The sequence below is a fragment of the Indicator indicator genome, chromosome 30 (genome assembly GCF_027791375.1).
Source record: "Indicator indicator isolate 239-I01 chromosome 30, UM_Iind_1.1, whole genome shotgun sequence".
NCBI lineage: Eukaryota > Metazoa > Chordata > Aves > Piciformes > Indicatoridae > Indicator > Indicator indicator.
The window spans coordinates 13,596,714-13,615,419 of NC_072039.1; the positions used below are offsets into that span (position 1 = coordinate 13,596,714).

At 62.1% G+C, this 18,706-nt stretch overlaps 2 protein-coding genes and 2 non-coding genes across 5 annotated transcripts; 1 reads left to right on the forward strand and 3 right to left on the reverse strand.

The window, feature by feature from the left end:
- Positions 1-287: 287 nt before the first annotated feature.
- LOC128977120 (small nucleolar RNA SNORD45) lies at positions 288-369 on the forward strand. The gene has a single exon (XR_008489402.1). It is a non-coding gene; the product is annotated as a small nucleolar RNA SNORD45 (small nucleolar RNA).
- Positions 370-3,998: 3,629 nt separating this feature from the next.
- On the reverse strand, positions 3,999-4,080 carry LOC128977119 (small nucleolar RNA SNORD45). Its single transcript, XR_008489401.1, has one exon. It is a non-coding gene; the product is annotated as a small nucleolar RNA SNORD45 (small nucleolar RNA).
- A 1,071-nt stretch (positions 4,081-5,151) lies between these two features.
- ACADM (acyl-CoA dehydrogenase medium chain) lies at positions 5,152-12,645 on the reverse strand. 2 transcript variants are annotated; one of them, XM_054394120.1, is made up of 12 exons: positions 12,622-12,645; positions 11,687-11,786; positions 10,892-10,989; positions 10,715-10,784; positions 10,349-10,449; positions 10,183-10,263; positions 9,355-9,485; positions 8,314-8,422; positions 7,326-7,466; positions 7,128-7,223; positions 5,827-6,075; positions 5,152-5,511 (listed from the first exon to the last, which is right to left on the reverse strand). In XM_054394120.1, the coding sequence occupies exons 1-12, from the start codon at positions 12,643-12,645 to the stop codon at positions 5,440-5,442; spliced, it is 1,272 nt and encodes a 423-aa protein (XP_054250095.1). In that variant the 3' UTR covers positions 5,152-5,439. The 2 variants fall into 2 exon arrangements, with proteins under 2 accessions (XP_054250095.1, XP_054250096.1); XM_054394121.1 differs by lacking the exons at positions 10,715-10,784; positions 10,892-10,989; positions 12,622-12,645 and having other exon boundaries at positions 11,687-11,695.
- Positions 12,646-13,453: 808 nt separating this feature from the next.
- Positions 13,454-17,823, reverse strand: IMP4 (IMP U3 small nucleolar ribonucleoprotein 4). Its single transcript, XM_054394267.1, has 9 exons — positions 17,799-17,823; positions 17,141-17,249; positions 16,342-16,422; positions 15,625-15,734; positions 15,255-15,387; positions 14,444-14,598; positions 14,099-14,193; positions 13,930-14,000; positions 13,454-13,824 (listed from the first exon to the last, which is right to left on the reverse strand). Exons 1-9 carry the CDS (start codon positions 17,799-17,801, stop codon positions 13,712-13,714), a joined length of 870 nt encoding a protein of 289 aa, XP_054250242.1. The 5' UTR covers positions 17,802-17,823; the 3' UTR covers positions 13,454-13,711.
- Between the last annotated feature and the right edge of the window lie 883 nt (positions 17,824-18,706).

Sequence of the window (18,706 nt, forward strand, 5' to 3'; positions counted from 1 at the left end):
ACTTCTGCCTAGTCTTTCTCTTCAGTTACAAGGTGTTTAAATCCTTCCCAACTCAAAGACAAAACATAGCCTTCTCAAAAGTTGTTCAAAGGTTTGCTGTCTTCCTACATCTCTGTGCCCTGCTGGGGCTCGGCCTCCTCACCCTGCACCTCAGGGGGGTTCTGGGGTCCCTGCAGCTGGCCCTGGCTGCTGCTGCTGCTGGGGATGGCATCCAGGTCTGCTCTGTGCCCCTGGCCATGGCTGGCAGAGTTGGCACCTTGGGTGGCCACAAGGCAGGACCCTCCCTGGGTCAGTGATGATTCTTGGCATGTATTAGCTGATGCCAGCTGATGCCTACTCTCTTCAGCTCTACAATTACTCTGAGACCCAGAGAGCTGCAGGCCTTTGGGCTGTTGGCACCTTGGAGGCCTTCATGAGCCAGGTTCCAGCTCCTGTGCCAAGCTCTGACCCCAGCCTGAGCAGAAGGGGCACAGCTGGGGCACAGGGAGTTCCCCAGGAGTCATCAAGGTGTCCTATGGCCAGGAGGGCCCCAGAGGTCTGCTGGGGTGCAGGCAGCAGCTGGGGGAAGCTTCCCCTGCCCCTCCGCCCTGCTGAGCCCACAGCTGCAGTTTGTCCTCTTGGGGTCCCAGCTCTGGGGGCTGCTGCTCTCCTCTGGAGGTGCTTAGAGACCATCCCAGAGCCTCCTGCTACAGCAGGGCAGCTGCTGGCAGAGGCTCTGCTGGAGGCTCAGCTGCACCTTGCCAGCCTGGCTGCTGCTTCTGCTGCCTGCAGAGCCCAGAGCTGCCTGGGCAGCCAAGGTGCTCCCAGAGCCCTGCAGATCCCTTCCACAGGCACTGAGCTGTGCCCAGAGCCCACTCAGGATACCTTTCAGCCCTGCAGCCTGGCATTGCTCTTGCCCACAGGCAGGCAGAGCTGGCCACAAACCTTTCTGTCTCTTCACCCCCAGGTTGGTTCCACTCCTGCCCTGCTGTGGATTCCTGCTCTGCCTTCCCTGGGAGAGGAGCTTAGCTCCCTGCTCTGACACCCCCTGCAGGGCTGTGTCCAGCTCTGGAGTCCTCAGCAAGGACCTGGAGCTGGTGGAGAGAGTCCAGAGGAGGCCACCAAGATGATCAGAGGCTGGAGCAGCTCTGCTCTGGGGACAGGCTGAGGGAGTGCAGCCTGGGGAAGAAAAGGCTCCAGGGAGACCTTAGAGCAGCTCCCAGTCTCTGAAGGGGCTACAAGAAGGCTGCAGAGGGACTGCTCCCAAAGGGCTGCAGGGACAGGAGCAAGGACAAGGGTTTGGGCTGAGAGCAGAGCAGATTGAGATTGGATGTGAGGAACAAGTTCTGCACCAGGAGGCTGCTGGAACACTGACACAGGTTGCCCAGGGAAGTGATTGGGGCTCATCCCTGGAGGTGAGGCTGGACAGGGCTCTAACAATCTGCTCCAGCTGGGGATGTCCCTGCTGACTGCAGGGCTTGGACTGGGTGACCTCTGGAGGTCCCTTCCAGCCCAGGTGATTCCATGATTCTGTGTTGTCACTGCCTTTAAACTCAATGTCAGACTGAGCTGCCCTGGGTTGTGTTCTTGTGCCAGGGGCTCAGCTCCCTCTGGTGCTGCTCAGGGTTGCCCAAGTTGCTTTCTTTGCTGATGATGGAAAATGTTTCATTGTCTTCCAAACAGCAACAGCTGCCAAACAGTTTCCTGGTTCACAGAACCATAGACTGCTTGGGCTGGAAGGGACCTCAATGCTCATCCAGTTCCAACGCCCTGCCATGGGCAGGGACACCTCCCACCAGCCCAGGTTGCTCAAGGCCTCACCCAGCCTGGTCTTGAACATTTCCAGGCTTGGAGCCTCCACAGCTTCTCTGAGCAACCTGCTCCAGTGCCTCAGCAGCCTTTGGCAGTCAGCTTTGGAAGTTCCTTCCAGCCCAACCCCTTCCAGGATTCCATGATCTGGGTATGCCAGTTGATGGGAAACACTCCACCAGGCACTAGGATCTGCATATAAATATTGACAAAGGTTAGTAATACTTTAATATTAATAAAAATAAATTTTTGCATTTGTTCATAAATGATTAATAACCTCGTTCCTTACACAGCGTCCCTCTGCAGAGCCCTGCTACCCTCTAACAGATCAACATGCCCTGGGCTCCAGGCAAACCAAGTGCAGGAGTTGCACGTGGGTCTGACCTGGTGCCACAGCAGTGTCCAGCAGTGCCCAGGTGGCCAAGAAAGCCAAAGGCATCCTGGCTGGGACTGAAAATCTGTGCCCAGCAGGAGCGGGGAGGAGATTGTCTTCTGGTACTCAGCCCTGGTGAGGCCACACCTGGAGTGCTGTGGCCAGGCCTGTCTGGCCCTACCACTACCACCACACTTGTGGGGTGCAGGCAGCTTCCCAGGGTGCAGTTCTCTCAGAGCTGCTGCTTGTTATGGGTTGAATTAAATCCTCCCCAATCATTTATTTTTTCTTCAGCAATCTGCCCCAGAGAGCAAATCTGACCACACTCAGAGTCTAGGAAGTCAAAATGGAAACGTATTTACAGAAAGCAACTAAATCCTACAATGTAAAAGGAAAGGGCCAGAGTGCATTTACATTTATATAGACACAGCAGAACAGCAGAACAGGACACTCCTGCACCTTGGATTCAGCTCTTGGTCCCCACCTGAGGACAAAGGGCCCCAGTAGAGCTCAGCCACAGTTCCCTGTACCTTTTACAGAAGCCAGTAGAAAGAGCTGCCAAGAATCCTAGAATCATAGATTGGTACAGGTTGGAAGGGACCTCTGGAGACTGAAGTCAGAAGGCAGGAGAGCACAGCTCAAAATCCCAGCAACAGAGAGACCAAACGGAACTCTGCTGCGAGATCAAAGGTTTCCAACACTCCACTGGAACTGCCTTAACATCTCTCCTGTTCTCATTCTGCATCCAATCCCTTGCACTCTTCATCTTGCACTCAGAAGTCTCTGGAAGTACCTATTAGGGTTGGAGTTGATGATCTCTGGATGTCCTTTCCAAGCCCTACCACCCTCTGGTGCTATTCACAGCCAGTACCTCAGCCAGGGACCAGCTCAGGACCACTACTGCTGCTCTGTGGCAGCCTTTCACCGGCTCCAGTACAGCCTCCTCGCTGCGGCTTGGTGGTGGTGGTCCAGCGGCGGCTCGGGTCATGCTGCAGCTTGGCAGTGGTGCCCTAGCTGTGGCTCAGTGGCAGTCTTCCCGAGGCTCAGCTGTGGTCACTTCCATCCTGAGCCTCTCCCCCAGGCCTGGCTCCCAGGTCCAGGCTGTGCCCTGCTGCCTGGGGGCAGCTGCTGGCAGGCCCTGCAGGGTTGGTGCTCTCCAGGGCTCCTTCAGAGAAGGAATCCACAGCAGGGGAGGAGGGAAGGAAACCAGCCTGGAGGGGGAGAGACAGAAAGGCTAGTGGCCATCTCCAGGAGCCCCCCTGCTCTGCCTGCCTGTGGGCAAGAGCAGTGCCAGGCTGCAGTGCTGAAGGAGACCCTGAGTGGCCTCTGCACACAGCTCAGTGCCTATGGAAGGGATCTGCAAGGCTCTGGGAGCACCTTGGCTGCCCAGGCAGCTCCGAGCCCTGTAGGCAGCAGCTCCTCCTGGCACAGGGCAGCAGAAGTAGCAGCAAGGGCAGCCAGGCTGGCAAGGTGCAGCTGAGCCTCCAGCAGAGCCTCTGCCAGCAGCTGCCCCGCTGCAGCAGGAGGCTCTGGGATGGTCTCTAAGCACCTCCAGAGGAGAGCAGCAGCCCCCAGAGCTGGGACCCCAAGAGGGCAAACTGCAGCTGTGGGCTCAGCAGGGTGGAGGGGCAGGGGAAGCTTCCCTCAACTGCTGCCTGCACCCCAGCAGACCTCTGGGGCCCTCCTGGCCACAGGGCACCTTGATGACTCTTGGGGACCTTCTTGTGCCTCAGCTGTGCCCCTTCTGCTCAGGCTGGGGTCAGAGCTTGGCACAGGAGCTGGAACCTGGCTCACAAAGGCCTCCAAGGTGCCAACAGCCCAAAGGCCTGCAGCTCCCCGGGTCTCAGAGTAATTCTAGAGCTGAAGAGAGTAGGCATCAGCTGGCATCAGCTAATACATGCCAAGAATCATCACTGACCCAGGGAGAGCTGCCCCAGGCTCTCCAAGCCAACCCTTTCCTGGGCCCTGCTCTGCCCACGGCCGGGAGATTCCTCTCGCTCCTTGGGCGGCTCTGCTGGCACTCACCCGAAGCCTTCCTGCGATCCGAGCTAAGCTGACGCGGCCGCTCCCTGCTCCAGCGGGGCCATGCCCGCAGCTTCGGCCGTGCTCATCTCGCCCTTTCCCGGGGTCTCCTCCGACCGCACTGAGCCCCAGACGGAGCAAAGCTCCCTCTCGCCGCTGGCGGCTCCGGTCAGCAGCAGCCAGAGACGCCACGGAAGGGCCAGGCCTGCCCCACCGGCGCCTCCCTGAAGCTCTCCGCCGTCATCCCTGCTGCGGCCGGGACCGAGATCGGCCTCCCTGCCGGTACCGCCGGAGCCCCTCCCGCGCTGCAGCCGCAACAGTCCCGACCAGACCCTGCTTGCCCCACGCGGCAGCCGCGGGAAAGAGGCAGGCGGGCGGGGCGGTGCCCAAGGAGCATGCTGAGGCCCGCGCCAGGGCTGTGCTCGGTGTTCGCCTGGGCCGCTGCCAGGCGCAGGCAGTGCCGAAGGGCCCACGGGACCCGGCGGTGAAGCTGTACAGCTCTGGGCACCCAAAGGCTCCACCCGGAAGCGGCGGCCGCGGGCAGAGGCTGCGCTCGGAGCGGCAGCTGCGCTTCCCCGGGCAATAAATGCCTCAGCTTCCAACGGGAGCTGCGAGATCCAGGCTGAGTGGGAGCATCGCTCCGAGGCCACAGCTTTGCTGCCTGTTTCCCTTCCAGGTTTTTGCTTGTCCTGCCCCTGAAAGCCGCAGACTTGGGCGGCTGCTGTCAGGCTCTCATTTGCTGCCCTTGGGCTGATCCCCGAGTGAAGAGCAGCGCTGGGAGTTCTGCAAACAATGCAAGCGACCCACAGGCTCCTTCGGATGGGATCAGCTGAAATGAAAACTGCTGGTCCTGAGGGGTTCCTGGGAGCAGCTCCAGAGCAGCTCCTGGCAGTTCTTCTGCAGTACATCCAGTGGAAACCACCCCAGAGCTGGGGACCAAAGAAGGCAATCAGCATTTTGCTCCTTTTTTAATCACAGAGATTCACTGGGCGGGGATTTAGCTCCCACGCACAGCCATTGCAAGGCCAGAGCCCAATCGGTGCCCTGGCAGCCCACAGCTGCCCAGCAAGCACCAAGGCAGCCAGGAGAAAGGGAGGCAGTGGCTGGGGCAGGCACAGCTCCATCCTGTGCCCAGTGCCAGGGCTGGGACACAAAAGGCTTTTCCCAGGCCTCTGCTGGCCCCGATCAAGGCCCCCAGAGCCCTGCCCTAGGCACAGGTGGCCTACAGCAGCCCCAGCCCTGCTCCAGGCCTCTCCTCAGGCCTTGAACTTTGCCAGGTGCTCCCGAGCTATGATCAGCCTCTGGATCTGGGCAGTGCCCTCATAGATCTGCCAAGGGAAGGGGCAGCAGAGTCATCTGAGCAGCTCCCCAAGGCCCAACAGCTGCTGCCACAGCTGGGACCCTGCCCAGCACCCTGCAGTGTGCAGCATCAGCTGCAGGGCAGCAAAATGGGCACCTGCCAGCAAGAGCAGAGGGCCTGCAGGGAGCTACGTGCAGGCAGGCAGGGGCAGAGCTGAGGATCAGGCAGGGGTTGGGGTGAGAGACAGCCAGGGGCAGTGAGGGGCAGGGATCAGGGGCAGCCTGATTCCCCAAGCTCTGCCACACAGTGTCCCCTGCAGGTCCCTTCCTCCCCTGTTTCTCACCTGGAAGATTTTGGCATCCCTCATCAGCTTCTCCACAGGGTACTCAGTGTTGAAGCCATTGCCCCCAAAGATCTGCACTGCATCTGCAGCCACCTGGTTGGCCACGTCGCCGGCGAAGGCCTTGGCAATGGAGGCCTGGAAGGTGTTTCTGCAGCCGGTGTCCACCTCCCAGGCAGCTCTCTGGTAGCTCAGCCGAGCCAGCTCCACCTTCATGGCCATCTCAGCCAGCAGGAAGGACACTGCCTGGTGCTGCCAAGGAGACACCGACCCCACCTGAGACACTGCCCAGGGGCCTGGCCCATCACAGCACAGCAGAGGCTGCTCCAGGGCTGCCTCCTGCACTTGGGCTCCAGCTGAGTTCTGCAGGGCTGGGAGCAGGCTCTGGGCTGCAACTGAGCTCTGCAGTGCTAGGAGCAAGCTCTGGGCTGCCTGCTGAGCCTGGCTGCCAGGGGCTAAGTTCTGCAGGCACAGGAATGCAGCCTGGGATGCTGCAGCTGAGCTTTGATGCTCTGAGCTTTGGGTCTGGCTCGTTGCTGGCTCCTGGGGAGGACAAGGCTCCCAGGAGACCTCACTGTGGCCTTCCAGGGTCTGTAGGGGGCTAGAGAGACCTGGGGAGGGACTGTTTGGGATGTCAGGGCAGGCTGGGAGCTGAGGCAATGGATCCCAGCTGGAGGAGGGCAGATGTCAATTGGACACTAGGGAGAAGCTCTTACCCATCAGGCTGGGGAGGCACTGGCAGGGGGTGCCCAGGGGGCTGGTGGAAGCCTCATCCCTGGAAGCTCTCAAGGCCAGGCCAGATGTGGCTCTGGGCAGCCTGATCCAGTGGGAAGTGTCCCTGCCCCTGGCAGGGGTTGGCACTGGATGGTCCTTGAGGGCCCTCCCAGCCCTGGCAATTCCCTGAGTCCAGGACTGCTGTGCAGGGCTGTGCCTGGCCCTGGGTTCGGACTCGCTGGCTCTGGGCTGCTCTGCCCCACAGAGGCCTTTTCCTCCCCTGCAAACCACTCCTGGCTGCAGCTGAAGAGCTCAGCCCTGCCCTGGCAGGACAGCAGCCTCAGTGCCTGGCCTGGGCCTGTCTCTGTGCCTGGCTTCGAGCAGCAAAGGGCCAGAGGAGCACCCCAGGAGCTGCTGCAGTGCTGCCTTCACCCAGCCAGGGCTGAGCTGTGCTCTCGGGAAGCCAGGCAGGGGCAGAGCTGTGCCAGAGTTCCCTGCTGAATGCCAGGGCACAGCCCTACGAGCTCCCTGCTGGCACATCTGGCAGAAGGCAGCTCCTGGCCCCCTGCCTCTGCAGGCTCTGCTCTAACCTCCACCAGCAGCTTCCCAAAGGTTTTCCTCTCCAGAGCATATTTGGTGGCTTCGTCCAGGGCCCTCCGTGCCAAGCCCACGGCGCCAGCTGCCACCTGCAGGGACAGGGCAGAGCCTCAGCACTGGCAGCCACCGAGACAGCTCCGCCGGGACAGCTCCTCCGGGACGGCTCCCCTCGGGCTGTGCCTGCAACTCACAGGCGGCCTAGTCTTGTCGAAGGCTCCCATGGCGATTTTGAATCCTGCTCCCTCTGCTCTCAGGACGTTCTCATGCGGCACTCTCACATCTTCAAAGACAATGCTCCTGGTGTCTGAGCAGCGCTGGCCCATGTTCAGCTCCTGCGGAGGGCAGGGGGCAGAGGGACAGCTTCCTGGGGGCTGCCAAGGCACAGTCCCAGCACCTCAGCTGCCCCCAGGCACCAGCCCTGAGCTTTTTGGATTGGTTTCTGCCCAAAGGCTTCAGTTCCAGCTCCAATTCCCTGCCCACCCTCACCCCAAGCCCCAGCTCTGCCTTCCCCAAGCCTGCCCTGGAGCTGTCCGAGCTGGGCAGGTTCCTTCTTCTGCTCATTCGTGGGGCTGGAATCAGTCCTGGGGCTGTGCCCAGCTCAGCTCTGTCCTGGGGGCTGGCAGAGGAAGGAGCAGAGCCCCCCAGAAGCAGGCAGCAGGGAGCTGCAGCTGTGCCCATAGTAGGGCAGGAAGGAGATTGGCAGCAGCTGCCCAGGGCCCTTCCTCATGCCCCGGGCTGAGCTTTGGCTCCCACCCAACTGCTGCTTTCCTGGCTGCCCCCAACACAGCCCCAGCCTGTGCCCCCTGAGGCCTCTTCCTTGGGCAGGAGCAGCTCAGGGCACATCCCTCAGGGGGTAGTGGCTGCAGCTCTGCCCCTTACTGCTGGCAGTGCCAGAGCAAAGGGCTCCACACTGCCTGGCACTGGTTGGTGCTCCAAGGTGCTCTGGCAGCTGTGCCAGGCCAGCTCCCTTCAGCTCCTGTCGAGGAATCCCTGCTCTGGGCCCATCCCAAGGGAGCCTCCTGGCTGCTGTCTGTGTGCTGGGGCAGTGCCAAGCTCCCTGCAGGTGGGCACAGGCCAGGGGCATTGTTCCAAGGCCTCTCCTCTCAGGACAGTTTGGAGCCTGCTAGGGTGAGGAGCAAAGAGACTCCTGTGCTGGTAGGACAGGGCCCTGCTCCTCACCTTCCTGCCAACCTGGATGCCAGGGCTGTTGGCTTCCACAATGAAGCCAGTGAAGGCTTTGCTTGCAGGAGCTTTGGGGTCTGGGTGGGTGCGAGCCAGCAGGAAATACCTGGGGGGAAGCAGAGAGCAAGGGTCAGCAGCTCCTCAGCCAGAGGCTGCTCCAGCTGAGGCTGGAGCAGGCACTGAGTCTGTCCCTGAGAGAAGCACCCTGAGAGAGAGTGCAGCCCTCACTGCAGGAGCCCAGAGCTGCTGCAGCTCCCTGGCAGCAGCAGGCCAAAGCTCTGCCCCTCCTGCAGCTGTGCCAAGGCTGCAGCATGCAGCTGGCTTCAGGAGCACCAAAGGAAGCTGCTGAGAGCAGAGAGGCTCCAGGGGCTGCTGGGGACCTGCTGGCAGCCTCCTGCCTGCACAGCTCTGGGGCTGAGCCCAAGGCAGGAGGATTTGCTGTGGCAAACCACTTATGGCTGCAGCAGTGCCCAGGGGCACCAGGGGGGTCCTCTGATGGCTCTGCCTGGGCCAAGGCCACAGAGGAGGAGGAAAAGCAGCTGGAGATGGGAAGGGAAAACCTTTTCCCCTTGGATGGCAAAGAATAAAGGAGCTGGAGAGGAGCAAGGGCTGGGAGGTGGTGGAGGAGGCTTGGGATGGCAGCAGGAGCAGCTCAGCTCAGTCCCCACAGCCACCAAGCCAGGCCTGGGGCTGGGCAGAGCCTCCTGAGCTCTGTGCAGGAACTCTCAGTGCTGCTGCCCTGCCCTGAGGAGAAAGAGAACTGCCTGGGGCTGGCAGCAACAGGCACTGAGAGCCTCTCCCAGGTGCAGATGGCAGCTCCTGGCCCAGGTCCCAGGGCTCCAGGGCCCAGGTTCCCCTTCAGGCTCTGCCCAACCCCAGGGCTGCTCCCTGGCCCCCAGTGGGAGCTGGGCACCGGCTGCAGTGCGCTGGGGCATGAGGGCCCTGCCAGAGCCTGCCAGGGCCACCAGGCTCTGCCCTGGGGCCACAGCTGGGTGCCCAGCAGGCACAGGGCACCTCCCCCAGGCAAAGCCTTCACACCAATTGGCTTTGCCCCCGTTGGTGATCCACATCTTCTGTCCATTGATGATGTATTCATCTCCCTTCTTCTCAGCCCTGGTCTGGATGCCAGCCACGTCAGAGCCTGCCCCAGGCTCTGTCACACAGTAAGCCTGGAGGAGAAGCAGAGCAAAAGCCTCAGCAGCAGAGCCTGAGCTGAGGCAGCCTCCAGCTGCTGCAGGATCCCCAGGCTGAGCTGGGACAGATTGGAGAAGCCCAAAGGGCTCCAGCAGGAGCCACAGCAGCTGCCTGAGTAAGGATCCAGTTCTGGGGGGGTTCATTGCCCTCAGAAATCCACAAGGATGCTGAAAATTGGCTTTGGAATCTGACCAGGAGCAGCCTGGAGCCTGTCCCAGGCCACCACTGCCTTGTGCTGCCCAGGCCCTGCTGAGCAGCTCCCAAGCCTGGCAGCAGGGAAAGCTCTGGGGGCTCTCTGCTCTGCCCCTGAGGAGCCTCAGCTGGGCAGCTCTGAAGGCCCTGCCCAGGGCTCTCTGCTCCCTGCTGGCTCCCAGCCAGCCCCGGGGGAAGGTTTCAGCCCCAGCCCTGCAGCTCTCTGCCCCTCGGGGCTGGGGTTGGGCTAAGGCCATCCTTGCACTTCCCTGCAGCTGCTGGGGGAGGGGGCAGCAAAGGCTCTGCCGTGCAGGGTGGGGCTCAGGACGGCTGCCAGGCTCCTGTTTGCTGGCTGCAAGCAGCCACTCAGCATCCCCTGCCTGTGCCCTCCGTGCTGGCAGCGGCCAGAGGGGAGTCTGAGCCCCCCAGGGAGCCAAGCAGCAGCCAGGGGCAGGCTGCAGGGCTCTGGGCTGTACTCACACACATCAGAGGCTCCTCTGTCATCCTGCCTAGGTACTTCTGCTGCTGCTGCTGGTTCCCTGCTATGATCACTGGCATTTGCTGCAAGGGAATACTGAAAGCTTGAACTCAGCTCGGGCAGGGGCCCAGGATGTGGTGCGGGGAGGCAGGAGCAGGCAGCACTCACCCCAAGGGAGTTGGCACCGATGGCACTTCGGATCCCTGAGCAGCCATAAGCCAGCTCCTCGGTGATCAGGCAGGCATCAAAGGTGCCCAGGCCCAGCCCCCCTGCAGGGGAAGGGTGACAATGACCCTTAAGTGCCCCCAGCCCTCTGAGTGCCCCCCAGCCAGGAATGCTCCACAGCAGAGGGTCACAGAGTGCTGGGGTTGGGAGGGAGCTCCAGATCCCATCCAGGGGCACCCAGGGCAGGGCTCCCAGGGCCACATCCAGGTGGGGCTGGGGAAGCTGTGGGGGAGGAGGTTCCACAGCCCCTCTGGGCACCTCCTGCAGAGCCTCTGGGGAGCAGAGGAAGGGCCCCAAGGGTTTGCTCACCACAGCTCTCTGGGATGTGAGAGTTCATCAGGCCAAGCTCCCAGGCTCGTTTGATGAGGGGCACAGGATACTGGCAGAGAGAGGGTAGGGCAGGCAGCACTCAGCATGGGGCACAGCCTGCCCATGCCAGGGGGCAGCTGCAGGGCTGCTCTGTGCCCTGCTGCAGGGCAGCTTTACCTCTCCAGTCCTGTCATACTCAGCAGCCACAGGAATGATTTCCTCCAGGGCAAACTTCCGAGCCGTGGCCTGGAACTCCTTCTGCTCCTCAGTTAGCTCTGCCAAGCCAGCCCCGGGCATGGCACAGTCACTAGGGCTGCCAGCTACCAGCCTACCAGGCAGGGCAGGCAGGGCCCAGCCCAGCAAGTAGAGTGGCTCAGCTCCCTCTGGCTGCCCAGAGAAAGCTTCCCCAAGCCCCCTGGGGCCCCCAAAGCCTCCCCCCCAGGGCACCCTCACAGCATGGCACTGGAGTGGGCAGTGCTGGGGCAGCTGCACTGCAGTGCCCCAAGCCAGGAGCTGCTGCCTGGCTGAGAGAGGGCAGGAGGAGCTGGAGGCAGAGCACTGCTCCTGCTGTGCCCATTCTGGCTGCTCAGCTCCAGCTCCTGGCTGTGCCCCACAGCAGCTGCAGTGTCCCCTGGAGCAGGCCAGGGGCAGGGGAACCTCTGCCTGCCCTGGCACTCTGCCCAAGCCCAGCTCAGGCCACAGGCAGCCACCGGAGCACTGCAAAAGCCAAGCTGGGGACAGCTCCTGCAGGCAGCTCTGGCAGCCCAACAGCTCCAGCCAGAGCCTGGCCCAGGGCAAGAGCAGCTCCCACAGAGCACCCCCAGGCCTGAGCCAGGCAGGAAAAGACTTTGGGGTCCCAAAGCTGTAAGAGCAGCATAGAAACCTACCTAGAGCCAAGCCCTGCCCTGGGCACTGCCAGGGAGCTGCAGCACAGCTGAGCTCTGACCCTGCCCTTGACCACTCAGCACTCACCGAAGCTGAAGCCAGCCCCAGCTATGCTGCTGTGCACATCTGGAACAGCTCTTCTGGTCAGGGATCTGCATCCATGCCCTGCCACAGCTCGCAGCACCTGCTGGGGACAGCAGAGCCAGGGGGGTCAGAGGCTGGGGGATACAGGAGTCCAGGGCAAGGCAGGGGAGGTCAGAACTCTCAGCTCACAGGGATCTCCTGGCTGCAGCAGGGAGGCACAGGGGGAAGGAGCAGGGCAGGAAAGGGTCAGCACAGGGGAAAAGGGTTTGGCAGAGCAACCTGGAAGCACTCAGGGAGCAGGGATGGGCACAGCCTGGAACCAAAGGGCAAGGGACACAATCCTGCCGTGGAGGGGGCAGAGCTCAGCTGCCAGGAGCTGCTGGAGTCTCCTTCTCTGGAGGCTTTCCAGCCCTGCCTGGACTTTGTGCTCCTCTGGGATCTGCTCTGGCAGAGGCTGCCCTGGGGGGGGGGGGGGGGGGGGGGGGGGAAGGGGATTGCAGGTTGCAGAGGTCCCCTCCAGCCCCCCCAGCCTGACCCTGGCTGAGTTTGTGCCAGGTGGGACCTGGCAAGACCCAAACCTGAGCACCGTGCAGGAACTTTACTGCTGGTGCCCCGAGCTGCCCAAAGCCTTCCCAGAGCAGCCAGAGACTGAAAACGGTCCTGCGGTCACAGAACTGCCCTGGGGACTCTGCCGCTGCCTGGGCACACAGAACTGCCCTGGGGACTCTGCCGCTGCCCTGGGCACACAGAACTGCCCTGGGGACTCTGCTGCTGCCGAGCGCTCCGAGCTGGCAGCGCCCAGCCGGACCCCGCCGAGCCCCTCCCCAGCCCTGCCTCGGCCGTGCCGGGGGCGGCACCGGGATCGCCCCGAGGCCTCCCGCGGCCCTTCCGGTCCCGTCCCGGTTCCCGCTAGCCCCTGGGGCCCGTCCCGGCCTCACCCGGCCGGCTCCGAACGCTGCCATCTCGGGGAGGTCACTGGGCGGCCGCGGAGGCTCTCGGCAGTGCCCGGCCGGGAGGCACCGAGGGCGGGTCCCAGTCCGTCCGCTCCTCCCGGCCCTGGCTCTCGGCCTGCCGCCGCCCCTCGGCGTCTCCGTGGCCTCTGCTGCCAGCCCCGGGCAGTCCCCGGGCGTTGCTCCCCGGCCGCTGCTCGGTCCCGCTGCCCACTCCCCGCTGTCCCCTCTGGGCCGCTCTGAGCTGTCCCCGGAGCCTTCTCCCCCCGAGGCTGAGCAGCCCCACCGCTGCCGGCTTGGCTCTGCACTCTCAGCGTCTCCACCGCCGCTGCTCCGTGTCCCGGTGCCAAGGCAGTCAGCGGTGGACTCGCCTACCCCGGTCCCAGCCCCTCTGCGGCCACTGCCGCCCAGCTCCCGGGGGGCGCTCCTCTGGCTGCTGCCGCAACCTGTTCTCTTCCAGGCTCTCTCCAGCCCTTCTCCACCCAGCCTGGATCGGTGCTTGCAGTGGCTCTGCCCCATCTGATGCCCCTAGTGGGGCTTGAAGAGCACCCCGGGAAGCAGCCTCGGTGCCCAGGAGGGGACTGAGATGTCCAGGGGGGATACCTAAGACATCCAGGGGTCTCCTGCTCACCCCCAGCCCCTTGCCTCCGGGCTGGAACCTCGAGGTTGAGAAGGCCAAAGGCCCACAGGAACCCCTGGAGGAATGGTCCAGGGTGTGAGGGCAGAGCCCAGAGACCACCTGGATCCCTCCCCCTGCAGCATGGAAGCCAAAAGGATGGATTTGGACCCAAAAACAGAGAAGAAAAAATACATTGGGACAGAAAAGCTGAGCCTGAGGGACCCGGGCAGCACCAGGAGGGGACCCCAACATCTTGACGGGGACCAGGAGGGGACTCAGGTGCCCAGGAGGGGTCCCAGGCATCAGGACCACCCATCTGTCCATAAGGACACCCAAGCATCACAAGGGCACCCAGGTATCAGGAGAGGACCCAAACATCAAGAGGGAACTCAGGAATCCAAGAGGGTCTCCAGGTGTCCAGGAAGGCACCCAAGCATCAGCAGGGTGCCAAGGCCCAGCTCAGGTGGTGCTGAGCAGGCGGCGCTTGGGGGCAGTGGCAGTGTAGGGGTGCCAGCGCCACTCGACGTCGGCAGCATCGCCCTGCTCCAGTGTGCCCAGGCGAATCAGGTAGGCTGTGGAGACACATTGGGGACATAGGGGGGCAGGTGGAGGAGGTGAGGTGACGTTGCTGGGGGACAGCTGGGGACACAGAGGGTGAATGCTGGGGAGACACTCACGGCGCAGCTGGAACCGGGGTCCAACCTCCTCCAGCTCCACGGTCCTACCCTGGCGCTTGTAGACGTGGTTCCTACAGGGGAGGGTCAGTTGGTGGGGGTGGGGGGTGTAACCCTCAGCATCCAGGGATGTCCCCCAGCGTCACCTTCCCCCCTTTTCCCTCCTCCCCACCTGACCAAGATGATGTCGTCCTGGTTGGCAAAGGTGACCACTCGGTGGCTGTCTGGGCGGGGCACAGGGAAGAGATGCTTCAGGATGGTCCCAATCTGGGCAGGGCACAGGCAGCAGCTCAGCCTCCTCTGGCCCCCTGGCTCCTCCTGTCCCCTCCCAATGTCCCCAGCATGCCCCAAACATCCCCCATGGCCCCACTGTGGCCCCCACACCCTCTCACTGTCTCCCATGTCCCCATCACCCCGAAGACCCCAGCCCCTGTCCCCCAACACCCCAGAGTGTCCCAACCCTCACCCCACACCCCCCTTGCTGTCCCCACACCCCCACTGTCCCCCTGCCCCTTACCCTTCGGCCCAGGGGGGAGTCCAAGTGGAGCAGCAGCAGGTGGGGAGCAGCCAGAGGAGCCCCCCCGAGGCCCGCAACCTCCTGCCGCAGGATGACGCCACTGAGAGTGAAGTGAGCGGTGGGGCCATGGGGCAGGTGGCACAGGACCAACCCATCTGGGACAGGGGGACATGGGACAAGGGACAGCGAGAGTGTCAGGAGGTGGCCCCTGACCAGCAGGCACCACCTCATTAGCCCCCACCCTTCATTAACCACACCCCTCCCTCATGAGCCACACCTCTTCATGAGCCACACCCCTCTCATTATCCCTGCCTCAGTCACTAGCTCCACCCCTTTGATTAGCCATGCCCTATTAGCCTACCCCTTCATTAGCCCCACCCCTCCATTAATCCCACCCCCATTAACCCCATCCCTTTGTTAGCCCCACCCCTGCACTGGCCCCACTCCTCCTTTAACCTCACCTCACATCTGCCTCCCCATCCCCACACAGGGCCATACTGCCCCCAGGGTGTGTGTCCCCCTCCCCACAAAGCGTTCCCTGTGACCCCAGAGGGGAACTGGCCCTGGGTGAGCGGGACAGGGACAGAAGGGACATACAGCAGGGAGGGACACAGGAGGGGACAATGGATAGTGGGGGAGATAAGGGACTCAGATGGGAACATGAGAGGTCACAGGGGACATAGGGGACTGGAGGGGACACAGAGACATGGGGACACAGATGGGAACATGAGGGAACAGAGAGGAGACACAGGGGCCATGGACATAGATAGGAACACAGGGACATGAGGGCAGAGGGGGCACAGAGGCTCACCAGGCCGGCCGCGAGTCTCATGCACCACCAGCAGGTCGCTGACCCCCGCAGCCTGGCAGGCCCCGACCAGGGCCCCCAGCTCTGCCCGGCCGCGGTTCATGCGCCTGGCACCAGGCAGCAGCAGGCACAGCTCCTGTGGGCACAGCATGGTGGCACCGACTGCAGGGACAGCACTGGGGACACCACCCCCACCCAACCTCTTGGTGACACCAACCCCACCTGGTGGCACGTACCCCACTCAAAGCTCCTGGTGGCACCGACCACCCCACCCCACAGCACCCTCACTACCCCACCCCATGGCTCAAACCCCACCCAAAGCTCCTGGTGACCCCAAGCCCCTCCCAACAGCCCCACCCCAAGCCCCACCCACCTTGGCAAAGACACGGAGCCGCGAGCTGGGCTCCCGGGATGTGGTTACCATCACCTTGGGGGGCTCCAGACCTGCCCAGCGGTACTCATCATCCTGGCTGCCAGTGCCATCTGCAGAGGGCACAGCACGATCCATTTCGGGGGAGTTTGGGCCTATTCTGGGGCTTTTCAAGGCTCTTTGGAAGGGGGAAGCAGCTTGTGGGCAATTAGAGCAAATCCAGGAGTCTTTGGGGGAGAATTTGAGCTAAAACTGAGCAAATCTGATGCCCATTTTGAGCTAAAACAATTTGATGCCTATTTTTGAGCAAAATTGAGCAAATTGGATGCCTGCTTTGGGAGCGATTGGGGCAAATCTGTTCCCATTTAGAGGCCAAAGTTCACCTCCTTTTCTGGGGGAGAAAAAGCCAAATTCCACTTTCATTCTAAAGGGTTTTAGGGCAGACCTTTGTTCCTTTTTGGGGCTAAACCCTGGGAAATTGGGTAAATGTCCAAATCTGATCCTCATTTTCAGGGTGGACGTGGGGAAGCCTCCCTATCCTCCCCCATTTTCCAGCTGAATTTTCCTGCCCCTTTTGGTGGCATTACAGCAAACTACAGCTGGATTTTGGCAGCATTCAGGCAAATCCAATCCCAATTTTTGGGAGGATTTAAGGAAAACCTAGAAGCTTTTTCTGTTTTGGGGTGAAATGAGGCAAATCTGGTCCCTGGCTGCCCTCACCCAGCCCTGGGGTGTCCAACTCCAGCTCCTTCTGCAGGGCCAAGGCCTCACGCCGCAGCTCCGTGGGCAACAGACGGTTCTCTGGGGGGGGACAGGACACAGGGCATAGATGGATGGACACAAAACTGGGGGCCTCAGCCCCAGGTAACCCCCCCTGGCCCACACCTCCCCCTCCAAACTCCTCTTTACACCTCTTTTTAGCCTCCCCCAGACCCACCTTTACTCCCCCCAAGCCCCCTCATCCCCCAAACCCTTCACCTCCATGAATCCCCTTTGACCTCCTCCCAAGCCCCTTTAACCCTCCCCCCAATTCTCTTTATCCCCCACCCCCCGTCTTCCTTCTTCTCCACTCCCTATCACCCAACCCCAGATTTACCCCCCAAAACCTTTACCCCCTCAACCCCCTTTACTCCCCCAAATCCTCTTTATCCCCCCTAGCCCTCCCTACTTAACCATCTCATGCCACTCCTTATCCCTTGCTTTACCCCCCCCAACCTCTTTACCCCCTCTGAAGCCTCTTTTACTCCCCTAAACCTGACTTGACTCTGCTCAAACCCTCCTTTTAACCCCTCCCAAATCCCACTTGATACCCCCAAACTGCTTTACCCCCTTCACTCCCACCTTTAACCACTCACCACCCCCCCAGAACCCTTCCAGATCCCCACCGTGCCCTGCTCTCCCCCACTCCTGCTCCCCACCTTTCCCTGCTCTCCCACTCCTCACCTCTCCCTGCTCCCCGACACTTCCCTGCTCCTGCTCCCGCTCCCCTCCCTCCTCCCCTGTTCCCCTCCCCCCTCACCATCCAGTGCCTGTCTCAGTTTCTGCTTCTTCTCCTCCTGCCGCCGCAGTTGCTCCTCTTGTGCTCGGCGCTGCAGGTACTCACGGCGCTGCCGAGCCTGCCGCCGCAGCTGGGACACAAGGACAGCAGAGATGGACAGACATCAGAGAAGGACACAGGGACAGCAGGGAGGGACCTCACAGAGGGACACAGTGACATCAGAGACGGACAAGGACAGCCCAGAGGGACATCAGAAAGGGACAGGAAGAGCATAGGGGGACAGGAACAGCCAGGGGAACATCAGAGACATGGAGGCAGCTCAGGAGGGACAGGAGGACATTGGAGGGGACACTGAGGAGGACAAGGAAACACTGCGAGCGGGCGCGGGGGACACCATGGGAAGGTGGAAGGTGGGACGGGGAATGGACAATGAGGACACCGGAGGGGTGTGGAGGCACCAGGGAAGAGCGCATAGGGGACAAGACACTGGGAAAACATAGGAGGGGCCCCGTGGGGCCGACATGAAGACAGCAGGGTCTGGACTTGGGGGGGGGACGGGGCAGGGCGGGGGACGGATGTGGGACACTGGGACACACGCGTGGGGTCCCGTGAGGACACCGCGGGAGGCGGGAGGATACAGGACGAGCCTGTGGGGCGCCTCGCTCCGACTCTCCCTTACCATTGTGGTTCACGCTCCTCCGCCGCACTCCGCACGCCAGAACCTCCCAACACCGTCGCCGCTGACTGGCTGGGCGGTGGAAGACCAATGGGAGCGCCCGGTGCTGCCAGAAAGGAGCGAGCCGGAGCGAGCTTCGCCTCCATAGGCGGAGAGGGGATGGTGACGGCTACGCCCTCACTCAAGATGGTGGACAAAAAGAGGTAAAGCTGCGCCCTCACTCAAGATGGCGACTGAGAAGGCTTCAGCACGCCTCAACGCTAGCATCCCAAGGAGAGCGCTGATTGGTGGACCGTCAAGTGTTAGGGTGAGGTGGTAGATTTAGGGTTAAGTTTAGGGAATCCTGGAATGGGTTGGGCTGGAAGGGACCGTCAAAGGTCACCCAGTCCAAGCCCTGCAGTCAGCAGGGGCGTTCCCCAGCTGGAGCAGGTTACCCAGAGCCCTGTCCAGCCTCACCTTGAATATCTCCAGGGATGGTCCCCAAGCACCTCCCTGGCAACCTGTGGCAGTGCTCCAGCAGCCTGCTGGTGCAGAACTTGTTCCTCACATCCAATCTCAATCTGCTCTGCTCTCAGCCCAAACCCTTGTCCCTGCTCCTGTCCTTGCAGCCCTTCCCTCTGCAGCCTTCTTGTAGCCCCTTCAGGGTCTGGGAGCTGCTCTAAGGTCTCCCTGGAGCCTTCTCTTCCCCAAGCTGCACACCCCCAGCTCCCTCAGCCTGTCCCCAGAGCAGAGCTGCTCCAGCCTCTGATCATCTTGGTGGCCTCCTCTGGACCCTCTCCACCAGCTCCAGGTCCTTGCTGTGCTGAGGGCCCAAGAGCTGGACCCAGCCCTGCAGGGGAGGTCATAGCAGGGAGCAGAGCAGAGGGGCAGGATCCTTTCTCTCCATCTCCAGCCACACTGCTTTGCATGCA